The sequence below is a fragment of the Grampus griseus genome (assembly GCF_964374135.1).
Source record: "Grampus griseus genome assembly, chromosome: 15".
NCBI classification, from domain to species: domain Eukaryota; kingdom Metazoa; phylum Chordata; class Mammalia; order Artiodactyla; family Delphinidae; genus Grampus; species Grampus griseus.
In genome coordinates this window covers 62,799,741-62,819,434 of record NC_139009.1, presented here as the reverse complement: position 1 = coordinate 62,819,434, position 19,694 = coordinate 62,799,741, and the positions used below count along the sequence as shown (strand labels likewise).

At 46.2% G+C, this 19,694-nt stretch overlaps 1 protein-coding gene across 2 annotated transcripts in view; it reads right to left on the bottom strand.

Annotated features, from left to right (window-relative positions):
• The window catches only part of TET3 (tet methylcytosine dioxygenase 3), a gene marked incomplete at both ends in the record, with an annotated part of 106,250 nt that overhangs the window by 40,925 nt on the left and 45,631 nt on the right, over positions 1 to 19,694 (bottom strand). For both annotated transcript variants that reach the window (XM_082672455.1, XM_082672456.1), the window contains one exon: positions 11,331 to 13,452. In XM_082672455.1, the coding sequence (XP_082528581.1) occupies positions 11,331 to 13,452 (2,122 nt within the window). The remainder of the gene's footprint in view (positions 1 to 11,330; positions 13,453 to 19,694) is intronic.

Sequence of the window (19,694 nt, the reverse complement as noted above, 5' to 3'; positions counted from 1 at the left end):
TTTTGTTGGTATCCTTGTGAACATATTTCACCCCCCATTATAAAAGAGATATTTAATATAAAACAAAGTTCTAGTATAAATAAATACATTACCTTTTGTTTCAGAAAAATAATACATTTAGCGTTCACTGCCAGCCCCTTCACAGTACAGCTTCCCCGATCTGTTACTTATTTGATTCACCTCCAGAAAATTTAAGTTCTAATATATTTGGAAATGTTTTTATGAGGTCTTTACACATGGATGGCAACTTTATTGGGCATAGAATTCTTAAGCCAAACATTTTATCTCAATATCCCGAGAACTGCAATTCATATATCCAACAAAGAACTCACATTACTGATCAATAAGAAAAAGACAGAAACACAACAGAGAAATGGGAAAATGGCTTGAACTCTACCAAAGAGGACATATATTAGTGATCAGGGAAAGGTAAATTAAAGCCACAATGAGGTGTGATGATATACCTACCACAATGGCAGAAAGTCTTTTGATACCATTTGCTGGTTTAGATGTGGAGTACTGCTGGTGGGAGTTTAAACGGCTACAACCACTTTGGAAAACGGGCAGTACCTACTAAAAGCTGAACACATACAATTTCAGTCCTAGGTATACACCCAATAGAAGTATATAAGTGTGTACATACATGTACCAAGGGATGTATATAAGAACGTCTTATAGCAGCATGCTTCATAATAACCCCAAATTGGAAACGATCCAAAAGACCATCAACAATCTAATGGATAAATGGTGGTATATTCATATTATGAAATGGAATACTATATAGCAATGAGAATGCATGAACTACAAATATTGCTACACAACACAGATGAACCTCACAAATACAACACTGAACAAAAGAAGCCAGAATATAAAATACGTACATGTGAAGTTCAAGAACAGCCCAAACTGATCAACGTGGTTAGAAATTAGAATAGTACTTACCTTAGGACAGGAGTCAGTAGACTTTTTATGTTAAGGGCCAGATGACAAACGTTTAAGGCTTTGCAGGGAATGCAGTGTCTGTGGCAACTGTTCCTCTTTGCTAATGTAGAGCAAAAGCAGCCACAGACAGTACGTAAACAAATGAGGGTGACTGTGTTTCACTGAAACTTCGACATTGAAATCTGAACATCATATAATTTTCATGAGTCATGAAATACTATTCTTCTTTTGATTTTTAAAAACAATTTAAAAACCTAACAAACTTGTTTTTAGCTCACAGATGTTAACCAGACTTGGTCTGCAGGCCATACTTGGCTTTAGGGAGTCAGGTGTAAGTGACTGGGTGGGGGCATATGGAGGTTTCTGATGTGATGGTAAAGTTCTGTTTCTTGATCTAGATGTGGTTACACAAGTACATGCTTTTTGTAAAACTGTACAGGCATACGTCATTTTATTGTGTTTTGCAGATACTATGTTTTTTACAAACTGAAGGTTTCTGACAAACCTGCGATAAGCAAGTCTATCAGTGCAATTTTTCCAATAGCATTTGCTTCTCTTCGTGTCCCTGTGTCACGTTTTGGTAATTCTCACAATATTTCAAACTTTTTCATTATTATTGTATTTGTTATGGTACTCTGCGATCTTTGATGTTACTATTGCAAAAAAAACTACAACTCGCTGAAGTCTCAGATGATAGTTAGCATTTTTTAGCAATAAAGTATTTAAATTAAGGTACTTTTTTATTTTTTTTAAGATATAGTGCTATTATACCCCTAACAGACTACAGTATAGTGCAAACATAACTTTTACAAGCACTGGGAAACCAAAAATTCCATGGGACTCACTTTAATGTGATATTCACTTTATTGCAGTGGTCTGGAACCAAACCCACAATATCTCCGAGGTATGCTTACAATTTACATACCTTCCAATATGTGTTTCAATTAAGAGAATGCTTTTAAAAAATTAAACATTAAAAATGTTTTTTTAATTAATTTATTTATTTAGGCTGCGCCAGGTCTTAGCTGCAGCAGCATGTGGGATCTTCGTTGAGGCATGCATGCGGGATCCAGCTTCCCAACCAGGGATTGAACCCAGGCCCCTGCAGTGGGAGCTCGGAGTCTTACCCACTGGACCATGAGGGAAGTCCCTAAGAGAATGTTTTTGAAAAGTATATCTTAAATGGTAAAAAAAAATTAAAAAAAAATTTAAAAATCCAAGTATGTATGACCAACTTAATTTTTGGTTAATTTATTTGTAGGGAATTCTTCATCCTTGGAATTCATCTTGAAGTTCATCCAGATTATTTGTCAATTTTTATTCATTTTCTTTCATTTAAAAAACATTTTCTATTTTATCTTTGACTCTTGCCTGTGTTCAATTTGTTTCATGATCTTTGCTGGAAACACCAGCAAATGTTCCCAATATTCCCGACAGAATGAATCTGTGGAGGATCCCTCCTGCCTCTCTTCTGTATCCCTTATCTCCACTCTGATTATGTTCATTTCTATTTTCTTCTTCTACTTTGGAGCAGTCTTTCAAGCCTGTCCTTCTTCCTCACTGATTGGCTTTTTCTGTAACCCTGATTCTGCTTTTTGCAGCTTCTAGTGCACTGTAAGTGCTTTGTGAAGTGGCACATTTCTGCAGTTTAATCCATACCTCTTGTGACTTCTTTGTCACTTTAATCTAGGACCTCATCTTTCATTTCTGGTTTCACAATGAACATTTTAGTCAACTTTCTTGAAGGTATAAATTAGTTGTTCAAACTCTTCTTGTATTTCCTAATGTAAGTCTTCACTTGAATATCCTATTTAATCCCTCTACTTTTCCCCACAGAATCTGAATGGGTTGCACGTTGAATTTTTTGTTTGTTTGCTTGTTAATTGGTCTTTCAATGGAGTTTAGCTCCCGGCTTTCTCCCCCTTGGCACTATTGACACTTTGGACTAGATAATTCTTTATTGGGGTGGTGTGGGGGGGGGCCCGGGGGGGGCGTCCTGTGCATTGTAGAATGTTTAACAGCATCCCTGGCCTCTGTCCACTAGATGCCAGTAGAACCACACTGGTGTGATAACCAAAAATGTCCTCAGACATTGCCAAATGTCTCCTGGGGTGAAGAGGGGTAAAAGAGCACTCAGTTGAAAGCCACGGGTCTAGACTCATTTGCCCAAAAGCAGAATGCGTAGAATCTCCCTATTCTTCTGTATTTACCTGGATACTACTCAAATTCTTCCCTTAGAAATTAAGCTTAGAGAATTAGATGTTGTGGAGGTTTCAATTATTAGTTCAAAAGTTCAGTGGCCTATGAGGATCTGGGGCTGGCTGTGGACAGCTGCAGCTGGGAAATGTCATCTCTACATGCCCTCTGTTTCTTGGAGCCAATGCCTCTCAATGTGTATGTACGCTCGTGTGTGGAGGCTTGGGCTGTGCTCTGTCCTGATGCTAAGATTTTGGTTTATTTCCTCATATGGGAGTGGGCTGGTCACTCTGACAAGACATCAAGTTGAAATAAAGCCCCATGGTTTGCAGAATTTTTGTTTGGTGGTTCAGCAAATATTTTCCTCTACACAATGGCCTTTGTTTGGTGCTGTTGGCCCTTGGCTGCAAAGCTGGCTCCTAAGATGGCTTCTCATATTCTCCAGCCAACCATCCTCACCCCAGACCTTAACCCCATCAGAAACTGGAGAAGAGCAGGAAAAGGAGACTTTCCAAAGTGCATGCTTGCTAGATGTGTGGTCTCCAGCCCACCTCTCCAAGTTGGGGAGTCCTTTTGAGCCTCCACTGTTGTTTTTCCTAACCCTGGGAGTTGTATATACCTCATGTCATCACTGTTTTCAATTCAAATTCATCTTTAGTTGGCAGACAGCACTTGGAATTCATAGTTTAAGACTGGGGCCATTTTCAAATTTCAGTTGATGAAATTTCCTCTTACATTTTTGTTTGTCTTGGTCCCTTTCACCAGGTTTCAGAAAAGGAGTATTTTGCTATCTTACTGTTAAGTCATCATTTTTCCTTTTAGTCCCCAGTGTACTATTTCTTCCTTTTCCATAGAGGTTAAGTGACAGGGCAAGGAAATGGCTTAACTCTTCCTAAAGTAAAATCTCTTTTACGTCTCTCTTTGAGCAGTGAGGGAAGCGACGTTTTTTTCCTAAAATACATAGTAGAAAGCTCTGGGGTAGAGCTCAGGAGAACAAGATCCAATTTTTGAGGAAATGCTGGTTATGTGGCTCTAGGTGCTTTTTTTTCCCCTGTGCACTTAATTTTATACTCAAAATAGAAAAATATGATCTGTTCCACTTTTGCACTAGGCTGGGGAGAGAATGAAATGTATCCTTTGTGCTATCAGCAAGAGATATTAAACACAAGAAACTACTCATTACTACCTAGCAGAAAGAGGGGTCCTTAATTTCTAAATGAACCTTCCACCTTCTCTACCACCTTTCTACACAGAGACTAGGGCACCCACACTTTCCCAGTGGGGAACCTCACAGCCAGGTATAGGTATAGGCTGAAGCATTTCTTTTCTTTATGACATTGATAAAAAGAGACGGTTGATAACTGGTGTACAGTTAATGCATAGGTGTCAAAATCACACAAAAGGTTTTACTGTACCCATCTTCTTTTTCCTATATAATGCTCCAGTTTCCTGATGTAATTTTAGTGGACGTAAAGCCAAACACCTTAAGTTTATATAACTAATTCCACTTGCATGAAAGTCAATAACTGACGGCTAGAACTTTGCCTCCTGGCAATCACAAATCCACACCGTGGGCAGGCAGATGGTTGGGCCCCACCCTGGATCAGGTGTGCCAGGTGAACTTTTTTAAAACTAAAATCTCAGGTCATCTGCCTGTGAGTTCATGGGCAGCATGCTGGGTCTGCTGGTAGCAGAAAGACTTTCATAACAATGGGCACACTCGGGCTTCCCTGGTGGCACAGTGGTGAAGAATCCGCCTGCCAATGCAGGGGACACAGGTTCGAGCCCTGGTCCAGGAAGATCCCACATGCCGCTGAGCACCTAAGCCCGTGCGCCACAACTACTGAGCCTGTGCTCTAGAGCCCGTGAGCCACAAGTACTGAGCCCGCGCACCACAACTACTGAGCCCACACACAATTACTGAAGCCCGCATGCCTAGAGCCTGTGCTCTGCAACAAGAGAAACCACCACAATGAGAAAAGCCTGCCCACCGCAATGAAGAGTGGCCCCCACTCGCCGCAACTAGAGAAAGCCCGCAAGCAGCAACGAAGTCCCAACGCAGTCAAAAATAAATAAATAAATAAGTTAATTAAAATAATAAAAAAAAAACAATGGGCACACTCACTGATGACAAAGATTAAAGGTAAGGAGATCATGCCCAAACCTATCTGACGTCTTTGTAGAATTTAATATGGAGGTAGAATAAGGCTGACCAGTTGACCAAAAAATATGTAGAGCACCACCATATGATCGGCACCAGTTTAGATGTTTTAGAAATACAACACTGAGTCCCTGTTCTTAAGGAACCCGGGATTTAACTGAAAAGACTAGTATGCATATAATAACAAATCACATGAGACCTTAAATACTGACCCTTCTTCAGTAGTGATGTTGTTGGCTCTCCCAAACTATCTCTTTGTTCTAACCTATCCTCTCCTCAGTTTCTTCCCACATCTCTTCCATACTTCCCTCATGGCCTCCTGTTTGAGATTCTCTACCCTAAAAGACAGTATCCTCCATTCTTTTTTTTTTTTTAATATTTATTTATTTGGTTGCACCGGGTCTTAGTTGCTGCAGGCAGGCTCCTTAGTTGCGGCATGCGAACTCCTAGTTGCAGCATGGGTGTGGGATCTAGTTCCCTGACCAGGGATCGAACCTGGGCCCCTTGCATTGGAGTACCATCCACTGCGCCACCAGGGAAGTCCCAGTATCCTCCATTCTTGATCTACATAGTCAGCCTGGTGAACTGTGTATAACTGAGACTTCAACTACCATCAGTTTGCTGAAGAACCTCCGATTCGCAGATCCAACTGGATGCACACCTGCTGGTCCCCCAGACATGTCAAAGTCATACACCCAAACCTGCTTCCCCGCCAGTATTTCAAATCTTGGTGAATGGCGCCACCATCTACCCAGTCATCCAACCTGGAACCTCAGGAGTCATCTGTGACTGCTTCTCCTTTACTCCTCCATTCAACAGGTCACTGAACCAGTTAGTTCTTTCTCTCATTCTTTCTTTTATCCACTCCTCCTCTCCTTCCTCCTACTCAATGTCATTCTTACTTCAGGCACACATAATTTCTTGCCTGTGCTTGCAAACTCTCTGCCTTTGGTATCATCCTCTCATGCCCTGAAACTCTCCTCTCCAGCCACTCCCAATCTTTCATCTAACACACCAGTCATACCAGAACTACTTGTATTTCTCCATGTTTTCTCGCCTACACGTCTTCATGTGGTTTTTCGTGTATTTTTCATCTCTATAATCTTCATGTCCCTTTGCCTAGAACACTCTACTTTCTCCCTATTAATCTATTAAACTTCTGCTTATCCTTTAAAACTCACATAAGACATCGCTTCATCCAGGAAGTTCTTTCTGATACCCTCCTACCCAGAGTCTTATTCCCCACTTTATACTGGTATACAAATACTCTATTGCCAAAACAATATTTTAAAGACACGAAGTTCCTATTCATCTCAAACTGCATACAAAGGAGGAAAATACATTCTCATAAAAACTACAGGAAACAGACTTTACTGTAAACAGAGGTCAGTCTCTGTGTCCCCCTGTTCAGAACTGTGGCTCATACTGAAGTCACCCAGTGGGTGCTGCTATCAGCCACGTCTGCTGGGCAACATCCCTCCCTCACCCAAACTTTTACCATGCTTCAGGCAGGCAAAGGAGATGTTTTTCTTGTATTCACCTTTGGCTACTTCTTTAGGGCAGGATGAGCAACTGGATAAAAATACAGCATTCCTATGAAAACAACCTCTAAGATCTATGTCTCAGTTTATTGCTTTTGCTATGGTTAAATGTCTCCAGCTACCTGTGGACTGCTCCTCAGAGACATCAGGACAAGACTTGAAAGTTAACACAGACCTGTTTCCTTATCTATAAAATGATGAGCAGATGATCTCAAAGGATGCTCTTCCCACTAAAACATCATCTGGACTCATTCCCTGTCCTAAGCTGGCTCTCCCTGTGAATGTCCCCATTTCTGAGAATAGATAAAGTACATAAAGGGCGTAGCCAACAGGCATTGCAGTTCATCATCCTGCCTCTGACAGAAGTGTTACAGGAAGGCTAAGTGGTGGTTAGGGGAATCTCCAATGTGTGCCCCTACATATTAGGAATGCGCCAATACTCTCTTCTCCCAATAATTCAATGCAGAACTTCAACTTGTGCTGTTTTCTCAAGCCTGTACCTATCATACTACCTTTTGGAGTACAGCATTTCCTTTCATGTCTTTTAAATTTATTTCTTTGAAGCCTCAAGGGGTACCTTTAATTCTAGTATTTCAAGATTCAGAGAACAAGTAGATATGGATCCCATCCATACCTTCAGAACACCTGTAATCTTCATACAAGTGTAAGACAATGCTCTTGGTGTTTGGCAGTTTTTGGTTACCTGGTGATGCCCACATTGGCCAAAATTGCTTATTTGCCAAAAATCACCATGGAGCTTGAATATTAGGTTTCTTTTGCTATAAGACCTTTCCATGTTTTTATAAAGTTGTTTCCATACTTAAATTGCCTGTTATGAGCGCTTAATGGCATCTCCAAATTTCACTGTCGCTTCTACGGAAAATTCTTCATTATAGTGACCTACAATCTGCACCTTTCTATCTACCACTGTTGAGGGGCTGAGTTTCTGGAATATGAGATGGTTCCTAGCTAACATTAATCCCAGAGTGAACAAGCTTCGTTCCTAACCCTTGTCCCGCCCGAGCCTGAGTTCGCAAAGACAAGTTCATCAAACCAGTTGATGAAAGCACCTGTCCAGACGTGGAGGCTTTCCCTAACACAACCTCAACACCTCCAGAAACTGTTTCCAAGTGAATGCTTTCTTCTTTGGCCCTCTTCATGCCTAATACCACTGTTTTAGAAGGACTCATTTCTCAGCTAAACAACTTTAATCACAGTATGACATGGTGGTCCAGCTGCCTAGGTTCAAATCTCACTTCTACCATCCGCTAGCTCTATGACTTGGGTAAATCACTGAATCTAATTTTGCTTTCTTCATCACTCAAATGGAACTACTGACAGTACCCGCCTCATATAGATGTTATAGAGGATTAAATGAGGTAGTGACTACAAAGCACTTGGTACAGTGCCTGGAATAGGGCAAGTGTTTCATATTCTATTACTATTGTTGTGGTGGTTATTGCTATTCTCAGTAGCTTCCTAAGTGGTCTGCCACAAGATTATCACTCTTCACTCTTCTGTGCTACTTCTAGGAGGAGGTACTTTCAAAAATATTTCTTGATTATAAAATACATATGTCATTAGAGAAAATTCAGAAAACGTAATGAGGGAAAAGTCACCCACAGTCTGAACAGTGATACAACCACTGGTGGTATATTTCCTTCTAGTCTTTTCTCTATTTTTTTTAACCTAGGTGAGCTGATCATTTAACTACTCTTTGTGTCTGCTGTTTTCACTTCAGTGTTTTCCCATAATTTAACATTTAACAACACAAGGGGGGTTTGCTTCTAATTCTTTGTTTACATTAGATAGCATACAAATATTTTATCTGTATTACATATAAATAAACTACAAATGGGAGCAACAGATGATTGGTGGTGGTGGCTCACCTTACCTCTTGCCCACTGTTCCCGCCATCCAATTGCCTGCCAAGGCAACAGGTTGCCAGCATGGCCACACTGGGTTTCTCTGATGCTGACAGTCTACTGCCTGTGCTTTTTGCTCACTAGCTGAGACTTGTCCCCTCTGCTAGGGGGCTCCTCTGGCCTAAGGAATTAAGGAGAACACTGAGGGTTTGGGTCCACTGTGTGCTAGTGGCCTTACCTCATGCGAGGTTGCTCATGTATGCTCCTAGACGGTGCTCATAAATTCCTCAGTCTGGAGTGGCTACCTACTCACCTCTCCCCATCTGTGTTCATTACAGTTTTCAAAACCCAGCTCTGAATAGTTTCCTAAGTAAAGCATTACCCTCCATGATGACAGCCAAGCCTGGTATTTCAGAGCACTCTGACAGTTCAACCACTTCCATATGACAGCACAGACACCTGGCAGATACCCGCTGATTGGGCGACTGGATATTTCATTGTTTGTGTTGTCTCTTCAAGCAAACCACAAAGTCCTTCAAAGATGAACCGTTTCTCTTAATTTTTATCTTATTGGTCACTAGGACTGGGCTAGGTAAACAATAAATGACTGATGAATAAAGTAACAGCCAACACTTTTCTCCCTTCATAATACATATGTTTTTACACCTTTCTGTTGCTTTTTTGCACTTGATAGGCTTGGTAACAGCTAAGCACACTTACAGTTCTTCCTACATGCCAGTCACAGTCCTAAGGGCTTTATACATATTAACTAATTTAATCCTCAGATGAACCCTGGTGAAAGGGTACTATTAGCACTTTCATTTTAGGCATGAGGAAGTGATGGGATTAAAATTCAAATTAAATAAAAAAACTAGCTTGACCAAACATAATATCTATATAATTGAATTCCACAATTAAAATATTTATTATGCATCAACTATGTCCTCAGCCCTATAAAAGAATATTTCCTACCCCGGAGGGGGAGAAAGAGCAAATGAGGCCCTAAACACAGGAAGATAGGCCAGACACATAAAAACACAAAGAGAGAAAGTGGGGCCCCAATTCCTATGATCAGAACAAGTCTCTCCCAAATGGTGGGAAATTAGGGGCATTCAAAGTCACATCATTATTAAACCCGGTAACGAAGAGGGTCAGCCCTCGGTGGAAACCACAATCTCAGAGCACGTCTGTGAGCCTTTGGCAGGATGCTGCACATCTGTTCCCCCCAGAGAGAAGCACTGGGGCCAACTTTTCCTTGTTCCCCAAGTGATTCTTTGTCACTGGCCCCACTGTCTTGTACCCCAGGATTCTGGGGTAGCTGGAGCGGACAGGACAGCCCAGCTTCTCCTTACTGACTGGGGTACAACATCCCAACAAATCACACAATTGACCGGATATTAGTGTATTTAAACAAGCAGAGAAGACAGGCTTTTCATAAGACCTATTTGTGTGTCATAAAATCACAAGAATTCAACATGCTCAGCATCAGCATCGTGTGTTTTGCGAACATCTGCAACACACACATCTTTTATGGAATGCTTGGTAAGTAGCAGAGGACCACAGCTTAGAGTGGACCTGGAGTTTCCTGAGGCATCCACAACCTCCCTGGAGAGAGCTGACATCCCCAGGAACAGTCCTCAGAGGCCCGGGGCCCTACTTCTATTCCAGAAGACAAGGCTCAGAAACAGACCCAATTCCTCAGTGCTCTTACCCACACCATGGCTTCAACCATCACCTGAATGCTAACTACATCTAAACCCGTTAACTCAGAGCCCGACCTCCAATCTCTCAGCCCCTTCAAACTCAGTCGGTCCGAACAGAACTCGCCACTTCTCCACACGCGTGTTCTCAGTGCCCCCCACCACCAAGGCGGAGACCTGAGCGGTCTGCATCCCCATAGCCCCCCTCCTCAGAGGCCACTCACTCTGCAGCCTCTGCCCACCTACTCTTTCAGTACAGGCCCTTGTTATTTCTTGCCTGGCTCACAACAATACCTTTCTTACAGGCTCCCCCGCCAACCTTTCCTCCCCACCACAAGCCGGAATAGTCTTTCAGAAGCACAAGGTGATGACTGGTCATCACTTGCTTTAAAACCCTCAGGAGCTCACGATGTATTACCAGAGATCAAGTCAAACTCCCGACTGTGGCTCGCTGGGCCCCGCAAGATCTGGCCCCTGCCTGCTGCTCTAGCCACCTTTTGCTCATCTCCACACAGACTCCTCCCCTTTCGCTCCCCCAGAGCATAAGCCCTCTAAATTAGCACGACCCTGTCACAGCCACCGAGCCGTTGCCCAAGCTATTCCCTCTTCTCAGTATGTCTTCTTTCTACCCGACAGCCCCACCGGCCTCAGCACAAGCACCACCTCCCACGGGAAGGTTTCCACGATGCCTTCACCTCAATCTGTATGACAAAGCGCCTCCACCGACACACAATACACCACACGGCATCACCATCAGTTTCCTTCAATGTCTTCTCCACTAGCCTGGAGCTCAATTCTGTGCCCATAGGCCCCGGTGCGGTGTCTGGCCCACAGTGAATGTTTTCCAGATAAAAAACAGTGCCTAGAAATCCAAGCCTGCCAGGTCACATCCCCTTGCCCTTCCCTGACACCCAGGAGGACTTACCTACGCAATCACAGGTGGGGAACTCGGCCTGGGCTCTCTTGGCAGGTGTGTCCAGCAGACTCTTGGTGGGTGTGTCCAGGTACTTAAGAGGTGACTCCAGGAAGCCACTGAGGGTGGGTGTGAGTGGGTTCTCGGCCTTGGTGGGTGTGGCCTCCTGGCCTCCCTCCTCTGAATGGAAGCAGGTGGTTGAGAGCACAGTCACAGCCCCTGAAGATTCGATCTTGATTTGCTTGGGAGAGCGGGTAGCAAAAGGGCTCTCGGGGGCTGGGAGACAGGTTGGCTGGTTCTCGGGGTCCTGAATGGGCACAGACTGGGGGCCAGGAAGCCCAAAGTTATCCCCAAATTCAGCCTCAAACTGCCGGATGAGCTCTTCCAGCTTGTCATCGGCAGGGGGAAGAGGGCCAGCGGAGCCTGGCTGCAGGGTTGCCATGGGGCTGGGAGACCTCATTTCCTGAGTAGGGGCCAGCAGGCTGTCCCCGGAGGGACTAGGTGCAAATAGCGCAAGAGAAGGTTCTGGGGGCAGGGGGACAGCAGAGCCCTGTGAGGCAGGAACGGGGGCAGGTGGATGTGCCTGCACGTCCTCAGAGGCTGGGGACCTCAGCCCTTCCAGGATGATTTGCCGCAGAGGTGGGAAGAGGGGCTGTGCTTCCCGTGGCCTGGACTTCTTGATGTGAATGGACTTCCGGACACTGGGCTTGATCCCAGGGCCAGCTTTGTCTGTTCCCACGAGACCTCCAGCTGGTGCCAGGGGCTTCCTTTTCTTCTCCTTGGGTGGTCTGTCGGATGGCTGTGAGGCAGGTGAGCTGGGTGGTGCCCACCAGCCGGGAGGAGGCTCTGAGGGAGGGGGGAGGGAGGCATCGTGGGCCTGTTCCAGGAAGAGACTGCGCTTATGGTGGAGGTGCTGCTGCAGGGCCGTCTGGGCCTTCTGGTGGGAATCGGGCTCTGAGGACGGTGTGGGGGCCTCCCTTTGGAGAATGGGGGATGGGGAGGAAGAGGGGACCTCGACCTTGACCTTGGGCTTGCTGGGCAGGGCCTCGGGCCGCTTGAATACTGACTGGATGTAATCACTGGCGCTGCCCAACAACTGCTCCAGTTCAGCCATGGGATCAGGGCTTGGGCGGGGCATGGGCCAAGAGCTCCGGGGAGTTGCTGGTGGGGTGTCAGTGCCCCAGGCTTCAGGAAACTCTGTTCTAGGAGTTGCTGTAGGGAAGGCAGGGCTATCAGGAGCAAAGGATGGGTGCTCTTCAGGAGGGACCACAGGCCATGACGGAGCCCGGAGGTAGGACTGGGGAGATCTGAAAGGGGCAGGAGGGGACAAGGCCTCAGGAAGGGGGCAAGAAGCCTGGGAGGTGGCATGAGAAGGTTGGGGGAGGGCAGAGGAGAGTTGTGTGAGGGCCTCAATGGCAATGGCGGTCTGCAGGCTGATGTTTTTTTCCTTGGCGATACTCAGGGCACTCTGGGACAGGGGCAGGCCCTCCAGAGGAGGAGGTATATGAGGGACCTCAGAGCTGAGGAGTGGCCTGGTGATTGGCACCAGAAGACCAGCCTCACCAGAAGGCAGAGTCCCTGGGAGCCTGGGCCGTTCCTCCCCTCCCTCCACAACCACAGACTTGATCTTCCCCTCCAGCCACTCGAGGTAGTCAGGGCATTCTGGGCCATCGCAGTTGCAGTTGGGTGGTTTCATGCCATGCCGAGCGAGGGCCAGGGCCGTCTGCAGCGTGTCAAGGTCTTCGCTGCCAGCAGAGCAGCTCTCGGGCCCTGACCGGGGTCCCCTGCTGTTGTTCCCAGCTTCGCGACTCATCTCACGGTTGAAGGTTTCATAGAGCCGGGTGCTAAGGGCTCCATAAGAGGACACAGCTTCGGCCACAGCCGAAAAGGCCACCAGATCGTGGGCATCTTCCAGGCGAGCAGTATGAGCTGGTCCTGGGGTCACGTCCCAGTCGGGCTTCTGCTCTGCTCGCCAAGGACCCCCAGTGCCCAGCAAACTGGGTCCAGCAGGTTCTCTAGCACCATTGACTGGCGCCCCTGAGGCGCTTAGCTGCCGTGAGTCCCCATCGTACACTGGCCCTGAGTCCATCTGACCTGGAACAGGTCCATCAACTGGGCTGAGCTCTGAGCCTGTCTGAAGAGAGAGAGAGGAGGAGGAACAAAAGGGGAAAAGATGAGCCACAGTATTTGAAAAGCACTGTCCTGCACCACACCACTCAGAGGCACAACTAACCCTGCTTTCCTTGCAAACCCTCCCTGTCTCTGATAGAGCTTGAACCTCAGCTCATCTTCTCGCACCTCATGGCTCAGCTGGCTGCACTGCAGAAACAGAGAGCAGGTCTTTAAGAGCTCCTAACGCAGAATTCTGAATGTTGCTCAGACCCTTTTTGAGCCACACCGATGAAACTCCCCTGAAACCAGGCATTTGTTGAGGACACACAAAGAGGGCTTTAACTCACAATGACCAAAGTGACACCAGAACCTTTGTTTTTTGTCAGGAGGAAAAGAAAGCTAACTAAGCATCCGTGTAACAATGCACCAGAAGTGCGAAGGCTGTGTGTGAACGGGCAGGGAAGGAGCAGCTTGGACTAACGAATTCAGCCTGGACAAGGAATCAGTCATGGCTTCTCAGGGGAAGGAACCCACAGTTCTTTTCTCTGCCCATTACTGTCCTCGCTTAAGCTCAGAGAGCTGACAAGACAACATTCCCACCCAGCCCTAGGCCTGAGGAAACTCTGATCATCCAATACAGTGTGTGTTTAGCCCCACGCCAAGCCAGTCACGCCAATGACAAGTGAGGTGCTGCCTGGAAGAAGAGCCAAGCTTCCCAGGAACCACCATTATTCATCTAATGTCCACCCAAAGCACACTGAAGGTGGAGAGAACGAGAGGAAGTGGGCCCAGAGTCCAGTCCAGCAAGTTAAAAGGTAATACGAGGCAGATCTGAGTTTGCAAGAATTCATCCCACCGGAAAGGAAAGACCTTCCTTACAGTAGAATGCCAATGAAAAATACAGAAGGACATAGAAGGATTTAGAAACTCATCATGGATGCTACGAATAGCAGGTGAAAGCTTGATGAAGCACAGGATATATACATGGCCTCAAAACATCTCTTCAGGGCTTCCCTGGTGGCGCAGTGGTTGAGAGTCTGCCTGCTGATGCAGGGGACACGGGTTCGTGCCCTGGTCCGGGAAGATCCCACATGCCGCGGAGCGGCTGGGCCCGTGAGCCATGGCCGCTGGGCCTGCGCATCTGGAGCCTGTGCTTCGCAACGGGAGAGGCCACAACAGTGAGAGGCCCGCGTACCGCAAAAACCCAAAAAAACAACACGAAAGACATCTCTTCAAAAATAACTTAAATACAACAGCAACTTTATAGTGGAGAAATAAATCTGGCTGACACCACCTTTACCAAATGATCAAAGTTATCATCATCACCAATATTGGGAAAAAACCAACATCATGTGTCTCTTGATATGATAACATTGAGAAGGAGAATATAACATCACTCACACAGACGTGCAGCCAGAACATATAACCTTAAATCTAATCATAGGAAACGTCAGATAAACAGAAACTAAAGGGTATGCTAGAAAACACCTGGATTGTTCTCTCCAAAAATTTCAAAGACAAGAAAAACAAACATCTCTCCCAGCTGACACGAGACTAAAGAGACAGCAAAATGCATGCTCATGGGTTAGATCTTGGAGTGGGGGGAAATAGCTATAAAGTACATCATTGGGACAACTTATGAAATTTGAATATGGATGTGGATAAGATCACATCACATCAATCTCTGTGTTCTGGACATGGATGACTATACTATGGTTATGTAAAAGAATGTCCTTGTCCTTAGAACACATACACTGAAGCATTTAAGGATAAAGGGTATCTCCAACTTAATCTCAAATGGTTCAGGAAAAAAGTATATGCATATATAAAAATATATTCACACAGAGAAAATGATAAAGCAAATACGGCAAAATGTAAACAATTTTGGGTATACAGGAGTCCCAGGTACTCTTCTTTAACCTTTTCTATAAGTTTTTAAATTCTATCAAAATAAAAAGTTAAAAGAGAAATTAGGGGACTTCCCTGGTGGCGCAGTGGTTAAGAATACGCCTGCCAATGCAGCAGACGTGGGTTCGATCCCTGGTCCGGAAAGATCCCACATGCAGCGGAGCAACTAAGCCCATGCGCCACAACTACTGAGCCTGCGCTCTAGAGCCTGCGAGCCACAACTACTGAAGCCCGCGCACCTAGAGCTCATGCTCCGCAACAAGAGAAGCCACTGCGATGAGAAGCCCGTGCACCGCAACTAAGAGTAGCCCCCGCTGGCCACAACTAGAGAAAGCCCGCGTGCAGCAACAAAGACCCAATGCAGCCAAAAATAAATAAACAAAACAAATAAATTTTTTAAAAAGACCTGTAAAAAAGAAATTAGTCCCTCAGGTAGAATATACAGTATATTAAACAGATGGTTAAATGATACTAGTCCCCAGATTGTCAAACGTGGCCATCATGGGCTCCAAAGCGGTAGCGGGGAGCTGGGATTTGGGACAGGCCTCTGGGAGATGAGCAGAGGCCCCAGCCTGTGGTTCCCATCTCATTCTCATCACTGCAATTCTGGCCACTAAGGACCCTCATGCTTTTCCAACATGCTTTTCTGAGCTTTGCACACGCAGTTCTCATTGCCTGGAATGCCCTTCCCAGCTTCTGTGAGGTCTCTTTGGCTTATCCCCTCAAGCATCAGCTCAATGTCACCTCCTCTCTGACCTGGTTCGCAGATTGACCGATGCTCCTTCCCCTAGGCTCCCACAGCACCTTAAACGTGCCTCTATTAGCACTTATCACCTGCCAAGCAGCTGCCTCCCCCCACCAGATGGTAGTTCCTTCAGCACAAGAGCCCAATCGTAATGACTTCTGTGCCTCCTGCCCAGTCCACCGTCCGTCTGCCCCACAGGCCATGGAATACGCCAGCCTCTCCCTGATGCCGGTGGAAGACTACTATCTTTCAGAACTAGAAACTAGGAACAAACACCTTTCCTCCAGGAATGTGGCTGATCACCCAGTTCTCCCTTCCTTCCTTCTTCGAAACCTAAACTAACGTGGCTGCAAAGGCTACAAAATCTGAAGTGATCAAATTTTACATGTTTACATGTTTATGTATAAAAGACAGAAGAAGCAGGCATAAACAAGAAGAAACATGAGAGAGTAGCATGGATTTACAAAAACAGTGTCAGGAAGACTAATGCTGCATGAGCTGAGGCTTCCCCAAATGGTCAAGACAACTAAAAGGATTTTTTTTTTTTTTCCTGCGGTACGCGGGCCTCTCACTGTTGCGGCCTCTCCCGTTACGGAGCACAGGCTCTGGACGCGCAGGCTCAGCAGCCATGGCTCACGGGCCCAGCCGCTCCGCGGCACGTGGGATCTTCCCGGACCGGGGCATGAACCCGTGTCCCCTGCATCGGCAGGCGGACTCTCAACCACTGCACCACCAGGGAAGCCCTAAAAGGATTTTTAAAAGTTATTTTTGGTGTGTGAGTAAGAAGAACAAGGAAGGGCTAGGCCCGCTCTTGTGCCTGTGAATCCCCTGGGAAGGAAAATGCTCTTCAGACCAAAGAGAAAAGAAAAGGAAGAGTAGATACAGATAAGAGGAAAGTGAAACCAAGCTGGGTGGGAGACTTTAAGAAACTCTAAATTCCAGTTTTCCCAGCCAAGGGATCCCACTGACACATTCCTCACACCTGCCAGTGATCCTGGAAGAAACTTGCCGTCAGGAGAAGGTGCCAACAACAGGTGAGAAAAGAGCAAGTATCACCCCCAACTTTCGGAACACTGGGTGAGTTCAGTCCGTGTGAGAGCCCTGAGTGGGTAACCAAAGGGACCTCAAGGAGTCAGGTTCAATGAAGGCCATCAACCCATCAACACGCAACTAATCTTAGTGCTTTGTGTTGTGTGGTCACGGGACCAGGAGGTAAGGATGTCACAAACTCAAGGGCTGCAGGTCAAATCTGCCACAAAACAAATCTGTTTTGTTTGGCTTTTATGTTTGTTTTGCCAATGTTAAAAAAAAAAATCAAATTTCACATGAAACCCAGATTTTCTTGAAGGTCCACACTCCTGCCCGGCAACCTCGTCTACCACTGAGCACTGACTACTGCTCCAGCTCACCCCCCGCCACATCATTTGCACTGCCTTCTTGAAACCCAGGCCAGGAGTGAGGGATTATTTATTAATTGCCTGAATTAATTATCACTTCATTCATTTGTATTCCTTGCCAAGGCCCTGGGTTTGCGAATCAGGTTGCAGACACTGAAGTTCCACAAGGCTGGCTGTGACCCCTTTGAGGGACAGCTATGGAAAATGACAGGCTGAATGGGCTGGCTCACCAATGGCTGAATGGCCATGCCCCGCTCAGAGTAAGAGTGGTGTATCGACTGCGGGGCGGGGGGGGGTCTGTAGTGGCCTGCCACAGGGCTCTGTCCTCGGAACTGTCCTGTTCAACAGATTTATTAATAATGATAGTGAAGGCACACTTATTAAATAGAGAGATGTTGAAAACAGGAGGGATAAAACTACGTTAAGTGAAAGGACCAGGTGCCAAAAGGTCAAGAGGCAGGAGAGAAAAAGATCTAACAGGGTAAATAGGGTCCTAAGCCACATCTGTGCAAATTAAAGATGGAAGAAGCACATAACAATGGCAGCAGTGCACATGAAAATGTCTTAGAAATCAGGAGGGATAAAAGACTTACTGATGAGGGACTTCCCTGGTGGCACGGTGGTTAAGAATCTGCCTGCCAAGGCAGGGGACACGGGTTCGAGCCCTGGTCCGGGAAGATCCCACATGCCGCAGAGCAACTAAGCCCCGTGCACCACAACTGCTGAGCCTGTGCTCTGGAGTCCGCGTGCCACAGCTACTGAAGCCTGTGTGCCTAGAGCCCATGCTCCGCAACGAGAAGCCACCACAATGAGAAGTCTGCGCGCAGCAACAAAGAGTAGCCCCTGCTCACCGCAACTAGAAAAAGCCCACGTGTAGCAACAAAGACCCAACACAGCCAGAAATTTAAAAAAAAAAAAACGACTTATTGATGGTATACGCAATATGATGTGATCTGACAGCTTCAAAAGGTCTTATTACTCAAGGTTTCTTCAAACTTTTTTTACTACAAACCACAGTAAGAAATACATTTTACACTGTGATCCATTATATCCTTATATATATGACAAGTTTGTAAAATAGTATTTCCCCTTACTAGATACACAAACCCCTCCCTCCCTCTTTCTTGCAGGTTGCAACAATTTAAGTTCATTTCACAGTCTACTAACAGGTCCCAACCCATTTGCAGTTGGACACACACAGATAGGAACTGACCGGAACAGGACAGGCAGCACAGGCAGCAACAGCCCTGCTCTGCCTGGCCAGTTCCTACCTGAACTTCCCTCTGGCGAAAAACTTCCCAGGCTTCCCTCTGGCGAAAAAGGAAGCAGGACAGTTCAAAACCATAAGAGGAACAGGTCCCTTTTGGTTCTGAAGAAGACAAAACTCAAGAAGACCTTTAAACATCTGAGGGCCTATCATTTGGGGAAAAAATTAAACTTGTTTCAGGTGGCCCCAAGAAGTGGAAGAAGAGAAGACTTAGGCTCAATTTAGGAAAAGTTTTAATACTGAGAGATACTAAAAAATACACTGAAATCCTGTCCCCCTACCAAGCAGGGGGTATTGAAAAGGAAACCGAGCAGTTATTTGATGATTACTGGCAAGGCGCAGGACGATGCTGGCGGAGGATGGAGGCTAGTCTAGGTGCTTGCAAAGTCCCAGCTAGACATGCCCCAACCCTAAAGCCCTCCACACTTTATATCCCTTACTTCTCACTCCCCTCTGGGCTGCAGCAAGCACCGCTCTGAGGGTGCTCCTTGAAGTTTGGTCTCCAGCTGCCTCTAGCCCCTGGAACACGCTACAGGCCCACTGAGAGCAGCCTGGATAAAACAGACCAAACTCCCCATCCCACCTCCAACAGCTCCGTCCCCGACTCCTATTCCCACGAGTGTCCCCAACCCCGACATCCTCCACGTCCTTCTAATGTGACCAGTCACCAGGTCCAAACAATTCTAAACATGAGTGCCTCTCTGTTCTATCTCCTCCCTTTCCCTTCCTGCCCTCCTAATTGGGAACTTGGTGTGCGTACACACTTTTTAATTGTCCAACTTGACAGGAGCTCCCCAGCCCCCCACAGTCTTTTCTCCACCCTACGATCTGCCTGTGGATCACATCCCTCCCTCGAGACTCCCAGCGCCAACTTCACAACACTTCCTCATACGCCACCCTTGCTCAGCCTTCAGAATTTAATAAGAGTGCCCTCTGCACGCCCCCAC